This window comes from Pagrus pagrus (genome assembly GCF_965226575.1).
Source record: "Pagrus pagrus genome assembly, chromosome: 15".
Lineage (NCBI taxonomy): Eukaryota > Metazoa > Chordata > Actinopteri > Spariformes > Sparidae > Pagrus > Pagrus pagrus.
Window position 1 is genome coordinate 11493654 of NC_140199.1, and position 23904 is coordinate 11517557.

General features: G+C 42.9%; 1 protein-coding gene across 7 annotated transcripts in view; it reads left to right on the forward strand.

Annotated features, from left to right (window-relative positions):
- ccdc88ab (coiled-coil domain containing 88Ab) overlaps positions 1–21873 on the forward strand; it is a 70075-nt gene extending 48202 nt beyond the window's left edge. Inside the window, exons 15-38 of one of the 7 annotated variants that reach the window (XR_014624271.1) lie at positions 1203–1386; positions 1491–1621; positions 1772–2065; positions 2348–2530; positions 3524–3802; positions 4111–4235; positions 4638–4776; positions 5375–5551; positions 5669–5830; positions 7094–7371; positions 7606–7749; positions 7873–8059; positions 8282–8427; positions 8550–8642; positions 9014–9213; positions 9622–9669; positions 11881–11958; positions 13541–13777; positions 14003–14056; positions 15902–15991; positions 16820–17085; positions 17321–17771; positions 19994–20099; positions 20739–21873. Coding sequence is in view for 6 of the 7 variants with exons in the window: in XM_084375464.1 (XP_084231590.1) it covers positions 1203–1386; positions 1491–1621; positions 1772–2065; positions 2348–2530; positions 3524–3802; positions 4111–4235; positions 4638–4776; positions 5375–5551; positions 5669–5830; positions 7094–7371; positions 7606–7749; positions 7873–8059; positions 8282–8427; positions 8550–8642; positions 9014–9213; positions 9622–9669; positions 11881–11958; positions 13541–13777; positions 14003–14056; positions 15902–15991; positions 16820–17085; positions 17321–18232 (4407 nt within the window). In the remaining variant the exon portion in view is untranslated. Of the gene's footprint in view, positions 1–1202; positions 1387–1490; positions 1622–1771; positions 2066–2347; positions 2531–3523; positions 3803–4110; positions 4236–4637; positions 4777–5374; positions 5552–5668; positions 5831–7093; positions 7372–7605; positions 7750–7872; positions 8060–8281; positions 8428–8549; positions 8643–9013; positions 9214–9621; positions 9670–11880; positions 11959–13540; positions 13778–14002; positions 14057–15901; positions 15992–16819; positions 17086–17320 lie in introns of all 7 variants that reach the window. The other 6 variants (XM_084375469.1, XM_084375464.1, XM_084375467.1 and 3 more) reach the window with 6 other exon arrangements.
- Positions 21874–23904: the final 2031 nt, after the last annotated feature.

Consider the following 23904-nt stretch of genomic DNA (forward strand, 5'->3'; position numbering starts at 1 on the left):
AAACAGTTTTTTTTTTTTTTTTATCAGGGTCGTTAATGACAGTCATTAAGTCATTAAGATGACAGAACATGTTGTTCAGGATGCTAGAACTGTTCAGTGAAACTAAGACGTTATAGAGGCTGACTTTTCTCAGAATAACTTAAATCGCATCAAGCATTCATGTGCTTTACAATAGAGTTAACATTACCTTAAGTCTCTATACTGGACAAGCATATGGTCAGAAAGACCAACACGGTCAGACAAACGAGGCTTTGAGGCAGTGCGTCATACCCTCTGCTCGATTTACAAAACCATCATTGATTCTCGTTCCAGGAAACTCCGAGAAAAGAACATGACTAAGCTGTGTAATTTACTCAGGTCTCGACAGAGTTTTTCTTGAGAGCAATCTTTGTGCAATTGATTTGCTTTTGGCTCAAAAAAACTATTAAGTGAAAAAACTATTAAGTGGAACTACCACTATGTTTTATTGACCACATGGATTTCTGGCACTCTGTGGCCCAGATATAGTCGCTCGCTGTGTGTCTGCTGGGACTTTATAGCTGTTAGACCCAAATCTGACACCTTTTCAACCCAGCATGAGATTCTGCTCTGTTTTAGTGTTTTATCGTTTTAACTTGGTTACTGTTTTCTTGTTTTTATTGTTTTTATATTGTTTTATGTTTTTATGTTTTACGTTCTATTTCTCATTTATGTACAGCACTTTGTCCCAGCTGTTGCTGTTTAAAGTGCTTTATAAATAAAGTTGAGTTGAGTTGAGTTGAGTTCAACCATCTGATTTGTAAAATTTGGCCTTGGTGAGCGACAAAGGCAGAGAAAACACAACACGCTATTAGTTGCATAATGTGAAGTAACTAGTACAACACTGTTCCAAAATACATAAAATTGAAAAGGATTGTTTTGGCTAATCCTCGCAAGCTGTTATGTGTTTCTACAGTTATGTTCTGGTTTATAGTTTTTTAATTTAGTTTTTCATTTGATTAAACTTAAAGGAAATTTGAAGCAGAACCTTGAGGCTTCATTTTTTAATTTCTTAAATCTTTCCAAGCATCAGCTCATACAACCAGTCTCATTACAGCAGGCTAGAATGCTTTCATATAAAGTCACAGAACAATCAGGTTCAATAAAATGTACTGCAATGAACTCGATGAGTAAATCTAACAAGCCCCAGGGCCATCATTAAAACTCTGATGTTTCTTTTCCAGCTGAAGGGTTTGGAGCAGGAGAACAAGCACCTGGGCCAGACAGTGTCTTCTCTGCGTCAGCGCTGCCAGGTCGGTGCTGAGGCCCGAGTCAAGGATGTGGAGAAAGAGAATCGTGTTCTCCACGAGTCCATCTGTGAGACCACTGCCAAACTCAATAAGATGGAGTTTGAAAGGAAACAACTACGTAAGTGTTGTGTTGTTTAATATGTCTATTTATTTGTTCATTGCATTAAGTGTTGGTGAGGTTTTTTCACAATTTGAAATTTCATTTCTTTCTTTTTTATGCAGGTAAAGAGCTTGAAGTGATGAAGGAGAAAGGGGAGAGAGCAGAGGAGTTGGAGATTCAGATGCGGAAGCTGGAAAGGGACAACGAGAGCCTGCAGAAGAAAGTTGCCAGTCTTGGAATCACCTGTGAAAAGGTCTGGTGCATTTAGATTTCAGCCTCGTCTGTATTTTGAGATGTCAGTGTGTCCCGAGGCTCAGTTTGTCAGTTTCCTGACATGTAGTGGAGCGCTGTAGGCTGCCACTGCACGAAACCTCATTGTCATCCATCAATTGTTTGTGTGTAGGTGTCTTCGTTGGAGAAAGAGAACACTGAGCTGGAGGCAGAGGGCCGTCGTCTGAAGAAGAAGCTGGACACTCTGAAGAACATGGCTTTCCAGCTGGAGGCTCTGGAAAAGGAGAACTCCCAGCTGGAGGAGGAGAACCTGCAGCTTCGCCGCTCGGCTGAGAGTCTCCGGTCAGCGGGTGCTAAGGCCGCACAGCTGGAAGCTGAGAACAGGGAGCTGGAGAGTGAGAGGAGCCAGTTGAAGCGCAGCCTGGAACTGCTCAAAGCCTCGTCCAAGAAGACGGAGAGATTAGAGGTAAGACTTCAAGACTGCCAGTCGTATGGCAGGTACCTGTGTACCTGGAGAGCAGCGAGACGCAGCTAAAATGCAGCCATGTGTAGCAAGAAGCTTTCTTTGGGAAATAGAAATCAGGCTACACGAGGTTATGGCACCTTACACCTTAGATTTTAGGAATTTATCACCAACGAGCATTTTGACAGGTAAGTTACAAGGGATCTGGCATATAATAGCATCAGGGAGCAGCACAACTAGTTCATGGATGCTTTTAATATCCTAATCTGGCTTTCCCTCTCCCAGGTGAGTTACCAGGGCCTAGATACAGAGAACCAGCGCCTGCAGAAGGCTTTAGAGAACAGCAGCAAGAAGATCCAGCAGTTGGAGGCAGAATTGCAAGAAGTGGAAACTGAGAATCAAACCCTGCAACGCAACCTGGAGGAGCTCAAGATCTCCAGTAAACGCCTGGAGCAGCTGGAGCAGGAGGTAGGCAAAGCACACATTCAGTCAATAGCAATAATCACCTGCCTGAAATATTTTTATTATCCGAGGTATTTTTGGATTTCACTCTTCTCTGGAACAGAACAGGTTGGGGGATAGCTGTAGGTGGTTTACTGACACAACCTCAGTTACTTATTTTGGGATGGACTGATTCTGCCTGGCAGAATGAGGTCAATCAGATTGGCCCAAAAACTGTAGTAGAGGCAGGCTGATGGTAGTGTTCATGACACAGCAGATCTTGTGTGTATCACCCTGAATCCAAAACAGTTGGAATGCTGTGTAAAATGTACATTAAAACAGAATGCAGTCATTGTAAACAAACTGTGTTTACGAAGTGTTCTCGAACCCATGTAGTAATATCTTATATACAATCATGTGTTTCACTAAGTGATGACAACTTGGCCTTTCAAGGATGCCCCCGTCATATGCAATTATGATACTATCACCTGTTACGAATTAACCTGCTTACCTGTTGAATGTTTCAAACATTCACACATGTTTTTTGGCACTTTCCCCAACTTTCCCAGTCTTTTGTTTCCCCTGTCCCAACTTGTTTGAACCGTGTTGCTGGCATCAAATTCAGAAAAAGCAAACATTTACTCAATGACGTTGATGAGATAAAACATCAAATATTTGTCATTTTTCAATTGAATAGATCTCAAAAAGGATAAAATGATCACATTCTGTCTTGTCTTACACAGCGTCCTAACTTTTTTGGAATCTTGGTTTTGTGTTTAAAATTAACAAAAAGTCAAATGTGTTGCTTGCCACTTGAGGCGCACTGCTACCTTTTCTGGCATTCTGATAAAATTACAGCATGTTTCCCTGCAGATTATTTGTGAATAATATTTAATGGCCCTTTGAGTTAATCTGTGTCCACATTTAGCCAAACGTTTATTTACAAGGCATTTAGACTCGGAAATAATCCCATCAAATCATGTTCTATCCCTCTGCTCTCCATTACGTCAATTCCCCCAGAACAAGACTCTGGAGCAGGAAAGCTCCCAGCTGGAGAAAGACAAGAAGCTTCTGGAGAAGGAGAACAAGCGGCTGAGGCAGCAGGCCGAGATCCGCGACTCCAAGCTGGATGATGACAACCAGCGGATCTCCGCCTTGGAGAAAGAGAATCGGACCATGGGCAAGGAGATGATCTTCTTCAGGGACTCCTGCACGAGAGTCAAAGACCTGGAGAGGGAGAACAAGGAGCTGGTCAAACAGGGATCTATTGATAAGAAGACCCTCATCACACTCAGAGAGGTTAGAATAGCCCTTACGGTGTCCTTTCTTGGTGGCAAACTGTTTGTTTTCTTGCTTTTTTCTTTCATATATTATCTTTTATTATTATAATTAATCTGTTTTTAGTGGGAATTCATTGAAATGATCATCTTGTTGAATCACTGCTGAAGTAGAAAACACACAAGGATAATTATTGAAGCCAATTGATATGGATAACTGTTACCTTGACTCTTCCATTAATGTCATGCTTCTTCATTACTTGTTATTGATGAAAAACTGACAGCCTGCAGTAAGTTTTTCATTGTGTGCCTCTGTATGTGTGTTTTTAGGAGCTTGTGAGTGAGAAGCTGCGGACTCAGCAGATGAACAACGATCTGGAGAAACTGACCCATGAGCTGGAGAAGATTGGATTGAACAAGGAAAGGCTGCTGCATGATGAGAGTTCTGATGACAGGTAACATCTTACAGACACACACACGAACATCCACAATACTGCTGCTGCCATCACTGCTCTGTCATGGCTCATAAAAAAATGTTTCAGCTCTGAACTGAAATAAGAACTTAGTCTATCATCTTGGGATCAGAATCATCAAAAGTGATTAGTTCCAAATAAATCAGCCCCGTGGCCCATTTTAGATCAGGTGCTGAAGTTTGGATTAATCTGAGTCCATTGCTGAATCCTCCTGTGGGAGATTTTCTGAGCCAATACCTTCTCCACCTACAACACTCTTGCCAAGAAGTCAGTTGGCAGTGCTGTACTGTGGCTATGATGATAAAACATTATCTGAATTTGCCAACCCCAAAACATAAAAAAATATAAACTCCCACACACGGACCTAACTTGAGTATTTTTCAGGTTTAAGCTCCTGGAAACCAAACTGGAGTCAACTCTGAAATCATCTTTGGAGATTAAAGAGGAGAAGATCGCCGCCCTGGAGGCCAGACTGCAGGAGTCCTCAAACCTCAACCAGCAACTTCGCCAGGAGCTCAAGACGGTCAGAAACACATATCCATACTTCAAATCATAGAAATACCTGCAAAGCACAGAGATATAGTATTTTGGATATGTTGCATATAAGATGCTAAGGTCAGCCAGAATACAGAAGACCCACTCGTCTCCACCAGAGAACAGTGTGTCCAAAATCCATCCCCTGCAGTCTAAAACACTAAAAACACTGAAAACACAGAGGGCTTCTCAAGGCCGATACATTATTTATTCATCCACTCTTCCACTTCTATTGCCAGTTTATCTATTTATGAGGCGGCAGGAGTCTGTGAAAGAGGTGGAGCAGAGTGGAGGATGTCTGCTTTTCCTTTAGGGAAGCATTTGCTATGAACTTGCTGACACAAATCAGATCCAAAGCCAAAGGTTGAGTGGAAAAGTTGAGGCCTCTGTGGATGGACTCTAATGGGTCCTGTCTGCTGTTACCTTACCATTACTCAAGTCATATCCTACTAGTTTTGTTTAGCGATTTTACAGTCGAGCTTTGAGTCATCTTGCATTTTCACCGATCTTGGATTTGGAGGAATTTTTATTCTATTTTACTGAAATAGCACAGAAAACACCCCACTGACTCATGTGTCTCTCTCCAGGTGAAGAAAAACTACGAGGCGCTGCGTCAGAGGGAGGAGGAGGAGAGAATGGTGCAGAGTTCGCCCCCTAGAGGAGGGGAGGACCCTCAGGCTGTTAGAAAATGGGAGAAAGAGAGTCATGAAGCCACCAGAGAACTGCTGAAAGTCAAAGACAGACTCATTGAGGTGGAGAGAAATGTAAGTTAGCACAACATCAGGATGGTTAATGTGACTTTACCAATATAAATGGTGAACACGCCTATAGGTTTGTGCTTTTTCCTGAATGTCTTCTGATATTTGTGTGTTTTTCCCCAGAATGCCACACTGCAGGCCGAGAAGGCGGCCCTGAGGAGCCAGCTCAAACAACTGGAAACTCAAAGCTCCAACCTGCAGGCTCAGATAGTGGCCGTGCAGAGACAGACTGCGTCTTTACAGGAGAACAATACGACACTTCAAACGCAGAATGCCAAGCTGCAGGTAATCCCCTGCACATCCTACACAATACAGTGTGAATGACTCAGTCAAGCAGGTGATCAGTATAACAATAAACAGACTGCAACAAGTTTATATTATTGTTATGATAATTTGACACACAAAAGACATTATAGACAATCAATCTACGAAAGTCACTCTCAGTTGACAACAGTGACATGCATCACTTTATCACACACTAGCTTGACTTATTTCACCATAAAAGCATTAATTACATTTAATATGAAGACAAATTCTCAGCCGCTCTTTTATCCTTAGACACTTCCAGATACATGCACTATAAACTGATGATAGTGCATATGAAATAATTCTGATAAATACATAACATGTAAAAAAATAAATAAAAAATAGCATCTAAATACTTCGAAAAATAAAGTCTGCACACTAGATAATGCTCCAATCAAAATGTATAACCTCCATGTGGTGTTTCATTACATTTTAAAAGACATAACATGTATAGTAAAGATTTGATTATACTTGCTCATCATGCTTTCTAATAGAATCGGATAATATCAAACATAAAATGCTTCCTAAAAATCGGATGTCACTGTATATAATGCAAAACAACATAAACGATTCTACATTTTAAACACAGAATGTAAAGCTGTCCATCCTTCTTTTGACATTGCTCTGTTTGTACAGTTGCCTTGGCAGACTGCTTAGCTGCCCGGATTTAGACTTGTACTCCCTGTTTGGCATCCATTCAAACCCTGCTTACAGGCGACAGGATTTACACTGACCATACAGCAGCTTCTGGCTGTTTCTCTGTGTGTTTGTCTACTTCTCTTGATGTGTGTGGGCGGTGTGTATGTAGACAGGTGTGTGTGTGTACTGGAGGTGTTAAGCTGTTTCTGTTTAAAAGTACAAAAAAGTGTGTCAGCACCTGGACAGAATGTGTGAATACACACGCTAGTCATGACTGAAGAGGGATTTGACACTAGGAAACTGCTGTGGCCACAAAGGAAACATGAGAAGAAACTGTTTTCCTGCTGCTGCTTTGTAGATGGAGCTTACAGCAAAGGGGGAGAACAAACCAAACAGAGACACAGTGCCCCCTATAGACAAAAACAACAACATTTGCTGAATTTACCTGTAGCTGTACAAAATTTTTTGTATAACTCTAGTGTGTCTCCTCTTCTGTTTTTGAGAACCATTTATTGTTTTCATGATCCCTCTCTTCTGCTCCTCTCCTTCCACACCTTCCTCATCGCCCTCCTCATGTAATTGATCTCCATTGTTGTCCTTTAGGTGGAGAACTCTACCCTGAGCTCACGAAGTGCAGCCCTCATGGCACAGAATGCCCAGCTGCAGAGCCAGCAGAGCTGCGTGGAGGGTGAGCGTGAGGGAGCTCTGAAGGAAAAAGAGGAGCTGAGGGCCACCTATGAGCTGCTCCTCCGCGACCATGAGAAGCTGGCGGCTCTCCACGAGAGGCAGGCGTCCGAGTATGAGGCTCTGATCGGAAAGCACGGGGGACTGAAGACTTCACACAAGAGCCTGGAGCAGCAGCACAGGGACCTGGAGGACAAGTGAGATGGGGGTTTAGGAGCATGAGATGGCACATGCTGGAGTCATGACTTAATATGTTACTTAGACCTTCTTTTATATATCATCCCATGAGGGTAATATTAAACGATCATAAAAGCAATCACGCTGAGTGACTAGAGGAAATCATACCCCTGAGGGATAATGAAAATGTAAGTGCTTTGTCTGCCAGACTTAAATGTTTCTTTGTGGTTTGTAATGTGTGTGTCTTTATGTAGGTACAAGCAGCTCCTGCAGAGGAAGGGGGAGCTGGAGGAGCTGGAGAAAAATCTGAAGGAGAAGCAGGAAAAAATGGCGCAGGAGAACCAAACGCATCAAGATACAGCTGACCAGTTCAAACAGCTGAAAGAGGAAAATGACAGGTCAGATTAATCTCTATCAGTATTATATGTCTGAATATAAGATTTAAAACTCTTCAGTCATGTGTTTCTATGAGTTCTGCATGTGTGTCTACATACTGAGGAGTCCCTGTGCTCCCTCCTCAGACTAAACACTACCTATCGTCAGCTGGTGAAGGACAATGACAATCTCCAGCTGGACCATAAGAACATAAAGAGCCAGCTGAACAACGCCAAGTTGGACCAGACCAAGCTGGAGGCCGAATTCTCTAAACTGAGGGAGCAGTACCAGCAGCTGGACATCACCTCCACCAAGCTCACCAACCAGTGTGAAGTGAGGAGACTTTCTCTTCTCTTCTCTTCTCTTCTCTTCTCTTCTCTTCTCTTCTCTTCTCTTCGGGATTTTCCATTAAGTCTACTGTCATTTAATGTATCATCTTTGTAGAGACGACTTCTTAAGCCAGCTGTGTTGAGGGATGGTTTATCCCTTTAATGTATCGTATTTGTTGTTTAGACAAGTGTCAGAGCATCCCTTTGATACATCTGTGTGTGTTAGTTGTTGAGTCAGCTGAAAGGAAACCTGGAGGAGGAGAATCGTCACCTGTTGGACCAGATCCAGACTTTGATGCTGCAGAATCGCACCCTGCTGGAGCAGACCATGGAGAGCAAGGACCTGTTCCACGTAGAGCAAAGACAATACATGTAAACCCACTGATGATACGTTTCCTTTAAAATGGACAGTACTCTATCAACATGTCTGGTAATGGGACACTCAAAACAAATTGGTTGAATTATATTTGACTGTCTTCCTCTTCTCCAATCAGAGACAAGCTGAATGAGCTGAGGAGACAGAAAGAGAAGCTGGAGGAGAAGATCATGGACCAGTACAAGTTTTATGACCCCTCACCTCCACGCAGGTAAAAAAAAACAAAAAAAAAAAAAAACAGCAACATCGTCTAATCACACAAGTTTAAAAAATAATTCCTAAACACCCAAAACAAATACAGAAGATGCTTGTTGACTTGTATCTCAGAGGCAGGGGAATGGTAGAAAACACTCACACTGTAGCCTCAGGAAGTGATGCATCAAATATTTATGGTCTGCAGAGCTCTAAACAGCTGTATACTGCAACATCTTCTGTCTAGAGTGTCGTCTATGAGAAGATTTTGAAGTTGAGTACAGACGTGGAACAAATCGAACAGATCAAATTCTTTTGAATTTACTTAATCTGGAATGAGAGAAGGAACGACAATGAGATATGAACTCTTTGTTTCATTCCCCTTTCTAGGCGTGGCAACTGGATCACTTTGAAGATGAGGAAGCTGATCAAGCCGAAGAGTCGGGAGAGGATGCGCTCTCTCACGCTGACTCCCTCTCGTTCCGAGTCGGGCGATTTCCTGTCGTTTCCCCTGGACAGCCAGGACAGCTCGTCCATAGGCTCGGGCTCCAACTCGCTGGATGACACACTGACACAGAAGAGGAGCGGCAGTGAGTACAAAGGAAACACTCAGACACGACTATACACACATAGGAATTAAAATCAGCATAGATACAGTTTCAACCACGACTGAAGGAACTTTTCTCTCCGTGCTTAAGACAAATTTCCTGTGCAAACACTTACTGTACCAACAAATGTACAGTAAAAGGAGCTGTGACTAAATACTCAGACAGTATTTCATACACAAATAGACACAAATGCACATGCAAATAAAGCAGCAAACAGTTGCCAACTAGATCCATTTGATGCGGAGTACTCACACTCATTTACAGACACATAATCATGCTCTCACATACCCCAAAAGTCAATAAAAGTTCTTGTGTGTGTGTCTGGCTGACTGGTTGAATGGGTCTTTATCCCCTAACTGCTCCTTTATCTCTCTCTCTCTCTCTGCGAAGGGAGGAGAGGGCAGCACTCCCATGCCCAAGGGCAGGGTTCCACCAATGGTATGCTGCGGATGGGGAGGGTGGGCTGGGTTTATGACCCGACTGTCACGTCTCTCAGGGCATGTCTTCGTGAGTCCATTGTCTGTGTCACTCAGCTGTCCTAGACGTTACGCTTGAGCTGCGCAGCACCACAAGGTTGACTCTGAACCCTGGACCTGGTGCAGACAGTCGATGTGTTTCCTGTATTTGAAACAACAGAGGGAGGGATTGATATCTATAATGGATATGGAAAGTACCACAATTTGACACGTAATTATAGTCCTAAGAGCAATGTCTTTTTTGTGTATTATGCAACACTAATTGTTAAACAGCAGATTTAACACATTAAAGTCTGTTTTTAGGTCTTTGGGAGTATCACTGTATATGTGGAAAAAGCTGTATAGAGCCTTTTGTTGGACCAGAAAGAGTTGCACGGAATCTGATAAATTACTCAAGTTATTTCTCTTGAGTCAGACTTTGGGCTGTAGACTACAAGTTTGGAAATGAAAAAAATATGGAGATGTGGCGTTGGAACAATATCTCCCACAGAACTTTAAAAGGTTCATTTGCATCCTCGGTAATGTAGGCAGCAGGTTTTGACAATGAGTCAGAATTTTTGGAAAACAAAAATGATGCATCATTTTAAAAAAAACCAAAAAACAATGGTTATGTGTTGAAGATGTGGTGTTTTAAGTGCATCCGCTGAATCAAGCGCATCTCATGTGGTTCAAATATTGAAAAACACTTCAGGCATACTTTGTCTCAGGTCCAGTCTAAGGCTTATTAGCTCTCAGCTCTCATGTCAACCTGCTGATCTGTGCAGTTCACCTGTAAAGATCCGGAGAAATGCCCTCTAGCGTAGCATCCAAGCTATTAAAAGGTGCAATGAATTGTGGCTGACTACCTGTCAATGCAAGATGTGTCAAAACCCTGGTTGTCTTGATCAGGAAGAAGATATGGAATAAAGAATACAGGTTGTACCGGGGCTAGTAGGTTTACAAATGGGAGAAGTAAGCTAGTCTAATGAATGAGTTTGTTTTCCCCACTGGTGTGAAAAACATAGCATAGAAATGTGTAGCTAAAGTACACCTTTTAAGCAATAATTATTAATTATCAATTATTTAAAGTAAGCAGTAAATGCTATAAGAAAGAAGACAAGAGCAACCAAGTAGTGGAATATAAATAACAACACATATATGCATATGAATCAAAACATAGTTATAAAACATTAAGGCACATACCAAAGTAAGTAACAGTCAAATATGCAATAAAAATTATAACTTACTTCTGTGAAAACATTCACTGATGCTGTTAATCTGCCCTTTGACCTTTTCACTCTCCTGATTGCACCCTTTAATATTCTTCATCCTCTGTTTCATGTAGGTGTGGTAATGCGTTGACAGTTGTGTTGTTGTGTACAATATCTAGTGCTTTAAAATACAACACTCATGACCATGAACATGAGAGTGTTTGTGTGTGTTATCGTGCGCGGATAAAATGCGTGAGCGTGAGTTTGTGTGAGTGTGTACTTGCATAATGCGTTCAAATTTGTGTCTTTGTTTGCATAATGTGTTTTTGTACAGAAGTCTGCCCTTAAAAGTATTATTTAGGTTATAAAAGAAATCTGTTGGAGGCATTTCAGTCCATCCAAAAATCACTTTAACATCTTTCTTATTTAGAAATTAGAAATGTGAAATAAATGATCATTAATCAACAGTACTGGTAGAAATTAGTGGGGCTGAACACAATCTTTCTAGTGACTATTAAAGACTTAAAAATGCACATAACCACTTTCCAAGCTTTATAATACAAAACATCTTTATGTTTTGTACAGATTGTTTTTAGCTCCATTAACTTTATCTAGCATTGACAATGCATTTCCATGAAATACCAGGAAAGTGTGTATTTGTATAGATTGAAATAGCCTACACTTGATGATAAATCCAGATTTAGGCTTTGTAATACTATGATCGACCCCTTCTAGGTCATATATTGTCATGGTTGTGTCTTTAACATTGTTGTCTATTGTCCAGTCGAGTGTCCAGGGGCTCAGTTCTCTCTCTGCATCTCTCCCCTGGCTCTCTTTGTGAAAACGTTAACCACAACCCTCTGTTCTGTCCTCCTTTTTTTTCTTTTGTTTTCTTTTCCTCCACCTCCCTCGGGCTTGTTCTGTCGCTCTCTCCCCTGTCTGTCTGTCTGTCTGTCTGTCTGTCTCTGGCTGCGCTCTGACAGCTATTAAAAGGTTGCCTTTCATGAGGAACAGATCGAAGGACAAAGACAAGGCCAAGGCCATCTACCGGCGCTCCATGTGTAAGACCTCCGTTAGCCGCCACGCTAGCCTTCCTCCGCCTCCTCTCCCTCTCATTGTCACACTAGGAGAAACAAAGAAGGAACAGTCACTGATCTCAGGGTGGCTGCAGTGTGGGGGTTTGACAGTGACATAATGGCAGTTTAAGGTTTAGAGTCATTCATTTTGGATTGTTTTTCTCTTAATATTTAAGGGGTAAAATGATCTGATAACCTTAGCTGATACCTAAAAAAGATTTATCAAAGATTCAATTACCCTCATGCTGCCTCTGGTGACATTAGTGACTTGTCCTTTATAATTTCTTCCTAGTAATCCCCTCCCCTCGTCACCTCCTCCGCCCTGCGTCTGCCGCCTCCACTTTCCTCATAGAGCATCTCCTCTTAGCTTTTATCATCTTGTTGTGTCACTTTATTCTCACTATTAGCAGATGAATGATTAACACAAACCTCACTAACTCTGTATTAAAGAAAATGTAAGACTTCATATAAAGCAAAAACTGAGAACTGGATATAGATCTGTCTCTTGTAATATGATGCAGTTTGAGTGTCATCTATCAAAGCTTTTATTTCAGTTTAGTGGTTGTTGGATTCGCTATGCAACGGGCAACTTATGGGGCAGCTTTGTCATGTGCTCTTTGGTTTCATTTTGTTTGTGTAGCTCGAATGAAAGGCTCTGTGTGTGTGTTTTGTGTGTGAGGGCGTGTGTTAGGATGAGAGTGGAAGAGGGTTTGCCTTTCATGCGCCTGTGGTGTGGTTTGCTTCCATCTTTGATTACAGCATGACAAAAAAAAAAAATCACCGACCGCCTGATCGCCGCCACTCGCACTCACCATGGAGGACTTGAAATGGAGCCTATACTCTCTCTCTCTGTCTCTCTCTCAGTGTCTCTCTCTCTCTCTCTCTCTCTCTCTCTCTCTCTCTCTCTCTCTCTCTCTCTGTCTCTGTCAGCGTGCTGCATTTCAGATCTTATTTTGCTGACATGGACTTGCCGACGTTCCGCTTCCGGCTTTGATCTCTTGTGTACAGCACCGCCGCTGCTGCTCGGAGCAGCTCTGCATGCCGTCATGCTTCTTTACTGTTGCGTACAGCTCAGTAAACAAAGTGCATAAAGACAGTAGCCCCTTTGGGTGAAGTATCACCCGTTACAAAAAGTAACTGCCGAACTGCCGATGACAAACAATGCAGCTGCCATCTTTATGCACTTAATATTTGTTTGAATCTTTTTAAGATGCCTGCATATGCCTTGAGACCAGATTGGATTTGTTGATGATTAATTTATCGAAAATTGAGACAGACTGAATTTTAATTCTGACCAGAACCTCACCAAATAGGAAAATTCTGTTATCTTTTCATGCATACCGCTGAAAAGAGAGATTCTTCCAGGCTTGAGCAACTTTAAAAACCTGTAGGACTTTTAAAATAGTTGCTTTCATCTGAATCATTTTGTATCCCCATGTGACATGTATGAGGGGACACAAAATCTCTGAAGTAGATTAGATTAGATGACTTAAGGTCAGGTAATATGTTGTGATATTAATCGTTATAATCTTCACGTTCCTCATTCTCCATCCATCCGTCCATTCAGCCATGAATGACCTGCTACAGACCATGGCGGTGGCTGGCGGTCCCGGAGCTCAGTGGGCAGGCAGTATCGAGAACCTGGATGGTGCTGAGGCTGGAGATGCTGGCATGACGGGCAGCAGCAGGCGGGGCGGCCAGCGCATGAAGGAGCTCGCCCTGTCCACCAACGCCATCGACTGTGCCGCCCTCACCCTGCCCTCGGCGGGGCGCAGCCGAGCCAAGCTCCGGCTTCAGGTCAAAGGTCAGGATGTTTTCTTTTGTTTGCGGTTATTTAGAGAAATTGATGCCACATTTCAGTTATAAGAAAGGATCTGCTGATATTTTTGACTTTTATTTTGCCCTTTTAAATGTCAATATTTAGTAGACTGTACTCCTATCATTGAAGATTCATGTGAAGGTGGTGAACTTTAGTCAGATTTCAGTGAATAAAGTAGCTGTAGCAATTCGGTCTTTTGTGTCTCAACAGGTAACGCCTCCTGTGAGGATGTTGTCGGCTCCTTAGATGACCCAAAGAGTCAAGGTAAGACTTCATATCAGCATCAAATGTAGACTCATCAGATGGAAAGAAAAAACATAGGTAATTGCAGCAGCCCCTCAGCACCAGCTGGGAATTTGAGGCCATTAAAATGAGAAAAGACTGAATAGCCCCCCGAAAAGCAGGTCATGTCCTCAGCAGTCCCACTGGTAATCTTTGGGCTGCCTTCCTGCACTTCGTTTAAGCCTGATCTACAGTTGGAAAGCAATTTTAGTGGAGAGCAAAAGAGAGAGAGAGAGATCAGCCTCCATTGAAAGTAGGATTGACTCTAATTCAGGCTTTAGGACGTTATCCAGGGCAGTTAATCTGCAGTCAAGCAACTATTCATCAGTTCTGTGCCACTCTAATGTAGATGACCCAGTTGTTAAACAGCCACCAAACTACTGACACACATACCTAACACTTAAGATTGGTCTGCACCCGATTGCCATCACTGTCCTGTCTTATACACGTTAATATACCAGACTAACAGATATATTTTCTATTCAGGTATTGAATAGTAGAGGCTTTATCATCACATCTCAATTGTCAGTGCAAATTAAATTGCTGAAAATAACGTTTAAAGAATTCCTCTATACCCTCTATATCCTCTATACTCCAGCAGACAACAAATACATACGACGAGATCTTTTCTTTTTAAATATTAAAAGATTGTAGGTTTACATGAATGATTGTGAAGAAACTCCACCATTTCCTATATTCAAATTCAAGCATGTTCCTAACCTTGAAAACATAATGTTCCCCAAGACAATGCCATACCATTAGTGCCCAACCTGGATCCTACTTAGCTGATGAATTCCCAGAATGCCCTCATAAAAGCCGATACACTTGGAGACCCATTTCCCAGTACATCTCTGTAATGGCTAGAGGAAACCTGGCATCCACTCTCGCTCACACATCAGGCATTACTTATAACGCATCAGTCTGTAGGTCATCCTCCAGAGATGTTATTGATTTTTAAAATAACTTTTATGGCTGCCACAAAATCGCCTCAATTCGGTTTTGTGTTTCTTTCTCAGTTTTTAACCATTAGAGATATTAAACTTTGCTTGTTTTGCACTGTGGGCAGCAGTGTCACAACCTGGGTGTGTTGTATATGTGTGTGTGTTTCATCAGGCCTGCGGGTGTATAGCAGTGCTCTGGCTCTGTTTCCTTCTCCCATTGAGCTGAGCGTTAAGTGCAGAGTGCCCTGTAACATCTGTAGTAAGTGACCACTGCTCGGCACTTAATCCCACAGTGGACTGGTTTCCTAGACATAATAAGAACTTTACTGTCTGATTGTTCATTCAAAATTCTGATTTGGTGTCAGCGATGTCCTGAAAACCAGTTTGAGATGATTTCACGGTCACTGGTTTTCCAGCTGAAAGTGTCCCTACAAACACAGTCAAGAGCAAGGTCACATTGTCACCGCTTCTTTTCTCTCCCTTCCTCCTTGTCAATTCCTCCTCCTCAGTTGCACACAAAAGCACAAAGGCCTCCCTTTTCTTCCCTTTTTCTAACTCATTTACTTACTCTTTCGTCCTCTGTTGGTCAGTGTTGTCTCTGTCGGTTTTTTCTTTCTCTGGTCCTTGTATTCAGGCGTCCCGGCCCTCGTTCTTTGTTTGTTAACTGGACATATTGTGGCTGCAGCCTGGCACCGAGCCACCCTCCCTGCCCCTCTGCCTGGCATGTGCCATCTGCTGCCCCAGCAGGAGATTTTCTGTCAAACTGTTAGCGTGCACCTATGTGTTACTCTTTGTGTTAGTGCATGTTTGTGTGGATACATGTTTAGTGTCTATATATCCTAATTGTATGTGTGTACATGTCTTTTCCCTCTTTTCCCTTACCCAGCCACCAGACCCACCAGTCTCCATAGCAACAGGATCACCAGTAGTAATAGTAACAATAACTCCCACCTCACTTCTCCTCTGGAGGGCAAAGGTATGCTCCTCCTTCCCTTACCCGTCCTTCCTCCTCCTCCTCCTCCTCCTCCTCTTAACTAACCTCTCCCACCTTCCTCCTTATCTCCCTTTCTTTTTCTTTTGTGTCTTTACTTAAACCTACTAAACTAGATCTACTAGTTGACACTGTGCATTGTTGTGCTGTAGATTGATTGTTCATCTGAGATTTTTGCATGTTGCAGTAAATCAAATCATATTGCACTAGAGGAGGCTATTCAGAGATCTTAAGATGGCCTCTAACATACATTTGTTTAAGCAGTCATTTTATTTGTTATGTAATGTTAAATAAACAGAATTTAAGATATTAAGAGAAGGAAAGACTCCTGCTATTCCTACAAGAAAGCAGAGACGGCTCATTTTGTAAACGGCCTCTTAAAGCCAATCGAGAACTCTGCCTTTACATTAGTTAAACCATAACTGGTTGTATTCGAGACCTTCTTGATAATTGATCATTGTTTATCAGGTGAAAAAAAAAAAGATGAATCTCCCACAAATAGTTGACTATTTAGTGTTAAAAAATACTTTATGGGATTAGTTGATGACTAAATATGCAGTAGATGTGAATGCCCTAGGTCTGAGTGCTAACTATATTTAGTCTCTTACGTTTTCCTGACCTGCAAGAGTCAATGATCAAATCCCAACAGGGGATAGGTGAACTTTTACTGAGCCATGGGACAAAAACGACAGATTTTGAGGTACTTGTAACAAAAAGCTTGTTTTTCTGAATATTACTGCAGCTCCTAGCAGTGAATGATAAAGATCATAGATTACTTTTCCCATGTTCTTATCACGGCCTTCCTTCCCGCAGGCACGTTGAACGGCAGCCTCAGCAGGCCTCACAGTGAGAGTAGCGGAGAGTTCAGCCTCAGTTTGGATCAGGAGGTCTGGTCCAGCAGCGGCAGCAGCCCCGTCCAGCAGCCCACCTCTTCGCGCTCCTCCCACCAGAGCCCTCTGCAGCTGCGGCGGTCCCTCGACCCATCCGCCGCCGCAGGGAGCCCCGGACAGAACCCGAACAGGTGCAGCGAGGTGCTTTCACTGCAGCAGTTCCTGGACGAGGGTATTGATCCTGCAGAGGTGAGGCCTCAGTTGTAACTGTAGTGTTTGCTGTTATATTTTTTGTTTGATTAAAAACCTACAGATGAAGTAAATCAATAGCGAATTCTAAATGATTTTTAAGACTTAATTAATTAACTGATATTCAAACGTGATCCGGACATTTAGATTTCTGCTGTAAAATAATGAAGAAAAAGAAAGAAATGTTAATAATGGTGCTGTACGTGATAGTGTTTGTCTGCTCTGTGTTCTGCAGTCTGGCAGTCAGGAAAATCTCACTGTAGACTCCCCTCGCCTCTCCACTTCTTCTGAGCACGGGCCAAAAGAACGGCCTACTAAGGGCCGCGGAATATTACGCTCCTCCAGTGGGAAAGCGGCTCCGGTCAGCTGTGATCGTCCACCGAGATCCACTGGACAACCGGGTCGCCCGACCCTGCGTAAGGCGGAGAGCACCCGAGTGAGAGGCTCCGTCCCGATCCGCTCCAGCCTATCCTTGCAGGCCAAAGCCACGTCCGTCTCCGAACGCCTGGACTCGGCTTCCTCCACGCTGCCCCGGGCCAGCAGTGTCATCTCCACCGCCGAGGGCACGACACGGCGCACCAGCATCCACGACCTGCTCTCAAAGGACAACCGGCCTCCCGTGTCCGTCGACGCTGCTCCTCCCGTCACGTCCACCAAGGCTGGGGTGCGCTCCCAGCCTACACCCAGTGAGTACCACCCCAACAGCACCAACCTAAAGGGACCCCTTACCACCACCACCCCCTTGCCCAAGTCACTCAGCTTACCCTGCCATAGCTTGGAGGATCCCGACCTCTCCACCCTCGAGTCTTTCCTCGGCCCTTCCTTCACTGTCGAGTCTGTGTTCATGGACTCCATCTTTAGTGAGTCGGCGGGCAAAAACCTCCCCTTCCTGTCTCTAAACCCCACCCTAGTCAGCAACATCAGTGGGCCCCCTGTTACAAATAAAACACACCCTCCTCCAATCCCTAATCACATTCCCACCCAAAACCAGGCCTCTCACAGCCAATCAAATGGTCAGATGAGATCCAGCCCAGCCAGTCTGGGAGAGTATAAAGAGGGCGTTGATAGCGGTCGTGTGAATAATTCGGACCAGTCACTGAATGCAGAGGACAACCAGTCTCTGTGGTATGAGTACGGGTGTGTGTGAGGTTCAGACTTGACTTAAAGAGGGGGGACTGACAGGATGGATACACGACAAGTCCTCCTTGTCTGCATGTATTTATTTAGAGCACTATCTATCTCTGCGTGGTGTTTTTGTTTCATTCTTTTCTGTTTGTCATGGTGCTGATTGGTGAATCGCTGTTTTGTTTTGTTTTTTCTTTATTTTTCTGCCTTGTTCTTTTCTCTGAGGTGGGACTTTGAATGTTCTTCCGTCCAACAGCTTTTACCATGTTATTGTTTCCCCATTAAATCTGTTTCACTGGCTAACATTATACTATTATCTGCAGTTTGGGATTTGTTTTTCTGTTTAAAGCTTAAATCTTAAATTAGCAGTAATTAGTAATATTGGTAATTTAGTGAGTCACCAGGGTTCATTCAAAAAACAGATAATTTTAACGCTAGCTGTCTCTGATCTCGTGGGACAGATCTCGTAGCTACAATTTCATCACAAATCCAAATGAAAAATGTTCGATGTGTCAGATAATAGATTCACTTTCCACTTCCTGTTTGTTGTGATGTTTCGATGTATGGGGGAGTTTCTGTTTCACTGCTTTTTAACTCGGTTGCATCATCCACTAAATTGCACGGCTTTGTTCTGTTGCGCTCATTTTGATTGCTGTGATCAAAATGGTTCATCATGTTTTTGTTTCTAATAATGGTGTGTACTGTTTTTTTTTTTTGTTTGTTTTTTAACATTTGAGTTCTGTATTTTGTTTTATATACATTAACTGGGGCATTTGCTCTGGTGGGTCCTGACTGACCTTTTGGGCTGGTGACAAAATGACGAAGCTTCATTCCCAAAATGATCTGAGGAGAAGGTAAAGATGGGTTGGTGAAAGTTGACAGAGAAGGTAATTGAGTAGGGTGATGATGATATCAGTATAAGGGAGAGCTGCAACTAACAGTTATTTTAATTATGGATTAATATGTGAAAAATGCTCATCACAATTTTAAAAAATTCCTGAAATGATTAAAGGAGACATATTATACTCATTCTCACATTTATAATTATATTTCCGGTCACTACTAGAATAGGTTTACATGCGTTAGTGCTCAAAAAACACATCAGTTATCTCATACTGTCCAGTGCTGCAGCACTGTATTCTCCCTCGGTCTAAACCACTGACGAGGCGAGGAGCAGAGTTTACTGTTGGAGAGAGGAGCTTCTTTTGGTTTTAACTTTCAAGATCTTTTGCACAAGAACAGATATAAAACAGTGCAGGAAAGGAAAAAGCTGAAAAAGCGTAATAGGCCTCCACCAATGGATTATCAAAATAGTTGTCGGATAATTTTCTTTATATCGATTTAACTTCGCAGCTCTAGTTTTAGGCAGTTCTTGGTGGAGTTATTGGAACAGGGAGTTGAAATAGTAAGTTGAGAATTGTTTTCAGTGGTCAGATTGTTTTGTGAATGAAGTTAACATCATCTCTTTTGGTATCTGGGAACTTATATACTCATCCCGACGCACCACAACCTGAGAATAAATAATATTTGAATATGTATTTCAGACTGACAAGATCTTGTACAGATTTTTGTAATCGTTAAGTTATAATCAAAGACGAGCACTGCTTCATGTGCCAATGCTAGTAGTACTGTCCACCTCTAGATCCTTATTTATTTCTGCTTTTGAACTCTGTACTTGCTGTTTTGAAGTTGCTTTACTCTATTTATCTTAATCTACAGTATATATGAAAATGCTCTTGTCACTGTCTCCAGATGTAACATGAACGTTGCCTTTGTCCTACAGATGTGGAGGGCAGAAAGTCTAAAAGCAGGAGCGGGGAGCCGCAGCAAAGCTGCTAAACCCCGCCCCCACCACCCTCGTCTGTCTGCTACCATGCTGTGAGCGCGTGGTGAGTGAGTGCTGCTCGAGCGGGAGGAATAGGGATTGGGGTGGAAGGGTGGAGAGGGTTTGGTCTTGTCTCCATGGGAACCTAAAACATGGTGTAACAGATGTCGTCCATCCTGCCGTGCACTTGCTTCCCCCCCTCCTCCTCCTCCTCACTGTCCTGTTTGTCGCCCCACCGTCCCTGTGGTGCCAAACGCCTGTTCACAGAGCCTGACGGGACCCTGGTCTGCATGGCATATGGGCCGCTCTGAGTGGACGAACGCTTTGACTGTTTGTGTCCCCAAATCCTCCCAACAAGAGGAGTTCCGCAACTCACCGTATCCCTCCTCCATGATGCATCTTGTGTTGTCGGTAAAGGTGACTGCTAAGTGGAAGAAAAAAAGGGCCTTTGCTGTTTTCAGGCTGCTTGATGTTGCTGCATGGCTTCGGTGTAGCACTGAAATCCCTCCTCTTTCCCGTTCCCTTGACAATGCATGTAGACCCAGGCTGGCTGCTTCCCTCTGTCTCCCCTTATATATATCACTGTCTCCTGATACAGTTTCTGACTTTTAATCTTCTTTTTTCTCTCTTCTCTCTGCCTTTATCCGTCTCCTTTTCTTCCTTTTCTTATCTTGCCACTCCTCTTTGCCTGCCTGGGACTCAGAGAGAAAGGTGGCCTTGGAGCTGTGTGTCTGAAGCCTAGTAGAGTTAATCTGCTGAGACCGTCTACAGTGAGAAAAGATTGTATATCCCAGTTTCCTTTTACTTCCCTTTATTGTTTTGTTAAAACACAGGACACTTGATTAGAGAAAAGTGGCTTCCTTCTCTGTTTAGTTTTCTTCCTTGAATCAAGGAAACAACAGAAAAATACTAGAAATTGTTGCGGTGATTTTTTTTCTTTTTTTTTTTTTCTATAAAGACTAAAGCTGTGGCAGATTGCACTGCCATGAGTCCTTCAGTGTGACGGACTGCTAGATGTGCACTAGTCTCTACGGACTTAAGATTAAAGTGCCAATGTTCACACAACAGCCAAAAGGGCGATCTTAAACCAGACTGATGACTCCATTTCACATCTTCTGCGCAACTCCAACATCAGCCGGACCTTCTTCTTCTGCCCAACGCCATGATCGTAATCTTTTTTGTAAACGGGCAGCATGCACAAGCAAAGACAACAAAACATTCTCAAAGCATGTCAGCACCGAACATTTCAACCTGCTATCAGACTGAAGAATCACAATCTGCATGGAGCAATCAATCAGCCAATCACCCCACTTCCTTTATCCAATCAAAGAGGAGGACAGTGTTCAGTGGGGATTTTACTCGCCAGGATGCCAAATGGACTTGGACGGGAAGCCATGACATCATGAGTGAAGGTTGTGTGATCAGAGCGCGTGTGCAAGAGAGAGAGAGAGAGAGACTTATCATGGGAGAGTTCCAGGTCACCTATATGACAGTTGGCAGCCATGACACCCCAGAAATAAACTGTACACGCTGCTCACGTTGGCTTAAATCATACAACATAGGCCATTTATCGCTTACCATCCTGCTCTGAAATGGAAACAGTAAAAGCACACTCGCGGTTCATTAACATGCCACCACAGTATCACGTATCTACTGTGTGAGAAGACACTCAGTGAGTTATTCATGTGACTGGAGTATAGGTGACCTGTAATCTCACCACTTCATGTGCAGATTTCTGTTGCTGTGTTGAACATGATGGTGATGATGAGACCCAGTGTTTTCCTCCTTTTCCACTTTTACATAAATCCATTTGATGTAATTAAAGTTCATCAAGACTACTGCGTGCTCTGTTTGTGTTTTCTGTCTGATCATAAATGTCCATTTTCAGTAACACTGGCAGAAGTTTCTCATGTTGATTTTAGGGGTGGAGTGAGGGAAGAGTGAATGTTCCCGTTTTCTTCTTCCTTTTTCAGTGTTGCACTAAAATGAGCGCTTTGATGTTCATGTGCACGTCCTTTTTTAAAAAAGTTTTGTTTCAGTAGTCTGTACTGCATCAACCATTTTAGCCCCTGAGCTGAAAAAGGTATAAAATTGTAGCAAATAGTAGAATACCCATTATGCTATTCTGTTCAACAGGCTGTCTTGGTTGAGAGATGTTGGTTCAGTTCTGTTGTAATTTTGGAGGTCGTCATGAGGTCTCCAATATTCTGGTTCCCTCGTTGTCCAGAGCTGGTGCCTACATTACCCACATTGCAACTCGACGATAAAGTCACTTCTTTAACTCCATACCACCATATTTTCTTGTGTGATTTCTTGTGTGGAGTCGAGAAAGACCAGTAAACAAACAAAACTGTGGCGAATCAGTTCAGCAAAAATGTTTAAAGGGGAAGTTCCTTGATTGAAAGAGCCTTACTTCAAACCATCATTTCCTATTTGGTGTCTAAACAGCTGTGCCAGTAATAACATGATTTCATTAAAGCAGAGCAACTTTAAATTGATTACATGTCCAGAATAAGAACACCAGTAAGGGCTTGCGGTACATAAGTTTAGTAGATACAGTGATGAGTATATTTACAGTATATGAGGAGCTTTGAATTGCTGTTTTGTTTTTGATGTTTCAAATCAAATCAAATCAAATCAAATTTTATTTGTATAGCCCAAATTCACAAATCACAGTTTGCCTCAGAGGGCTTTACAATCTGTACAGAGACGACACCCTCTGTCCTTCGACCCTCGATTCGAGTGAGGAAAAACTTGCCCCAAAAAAAGCCCTTTTAACAGGGAAAAAATGCGGAAGAAACCTCAGGGAGAGCCACAGAGGAGGGATCCCTCTCCCAGGACGGACAGACGTGCAATAGATGTCGCATGTACAGAGCAGATCAACGAGATCACAATGTATTCAATTATAAGCGATGGTTGACAGGAGTGAAAGTACACAAAGATGTATTACAGCAATAATGATGAAATGCACATGGAAATGTGATTACTAGTGATAACAGTAGTAATGATCAATGGCAAGGATGGTATGTAGCAATGCAGTACGATAATAGTAGTGGAACGTATGTAACAGAGATGTGACTAATATTAGCGACAGTAGTGGTGGGTGTCAGGCAGGGTCATGGCAGTAGGTGCATCCACGATCAGGCAGGGCCATAGCAGTAGGCGACCCGGGCGCGGCCAGGATCCAAGGGAGCCTGTAGGACTAGAAAGCACAAGGACTCCGGGGAAGAAGCAAGTCAGTGACATGCAGAGATGGGGCATGTATACAGGCATAATGTATACAGATGGAGAGGAGAGGAGAGGGGAGGAGAGAGAAGCTCAGTGTGTCATTGTCCCCCGGACTAGGCCTATAGCAGCATAACTAAGAGCTGGTCCAGGACAGGCCTGGGCCTGTCCTGGGCCAGCCCTAACTATAAGCTCTATCGAAGAGGAAGGTCTTAAGTCTACTCTTAAAGGTAGAGAGGGTGTCCGCCTCCCGGACCAAAACAGGAAGATGGTTCCACAGAAGAGGAGCTTGATAACTGAAGGCTCTGGCTCCCATTCTACTTTTGGAGACTTTAGGAACTACAAGTAATCCTGCGTTCTGGGAGCGTAATGCTCTAGTTGGGTGATAGGGTAATATGAGCTCCTGGAGATATGATGGTGCCTGACCATTAACAGCTTTGTAAGTGAGGAGAAGGATTTTAAACTCTATTCTTGATTTTACAGGGAGCCAGTGCAGAGAGTTCAGTACAGGAGTAATATGATCTCTTTTCTTAGTTCCTGTCAGTACACGTGCTGCAGCATTCTGGACCAGCTGGAGACTCTTTAGAGACTTGTTAGGGCAGCCTGATAATAGAGAATTACAATAGTCCAGTCTGGAAGTAACA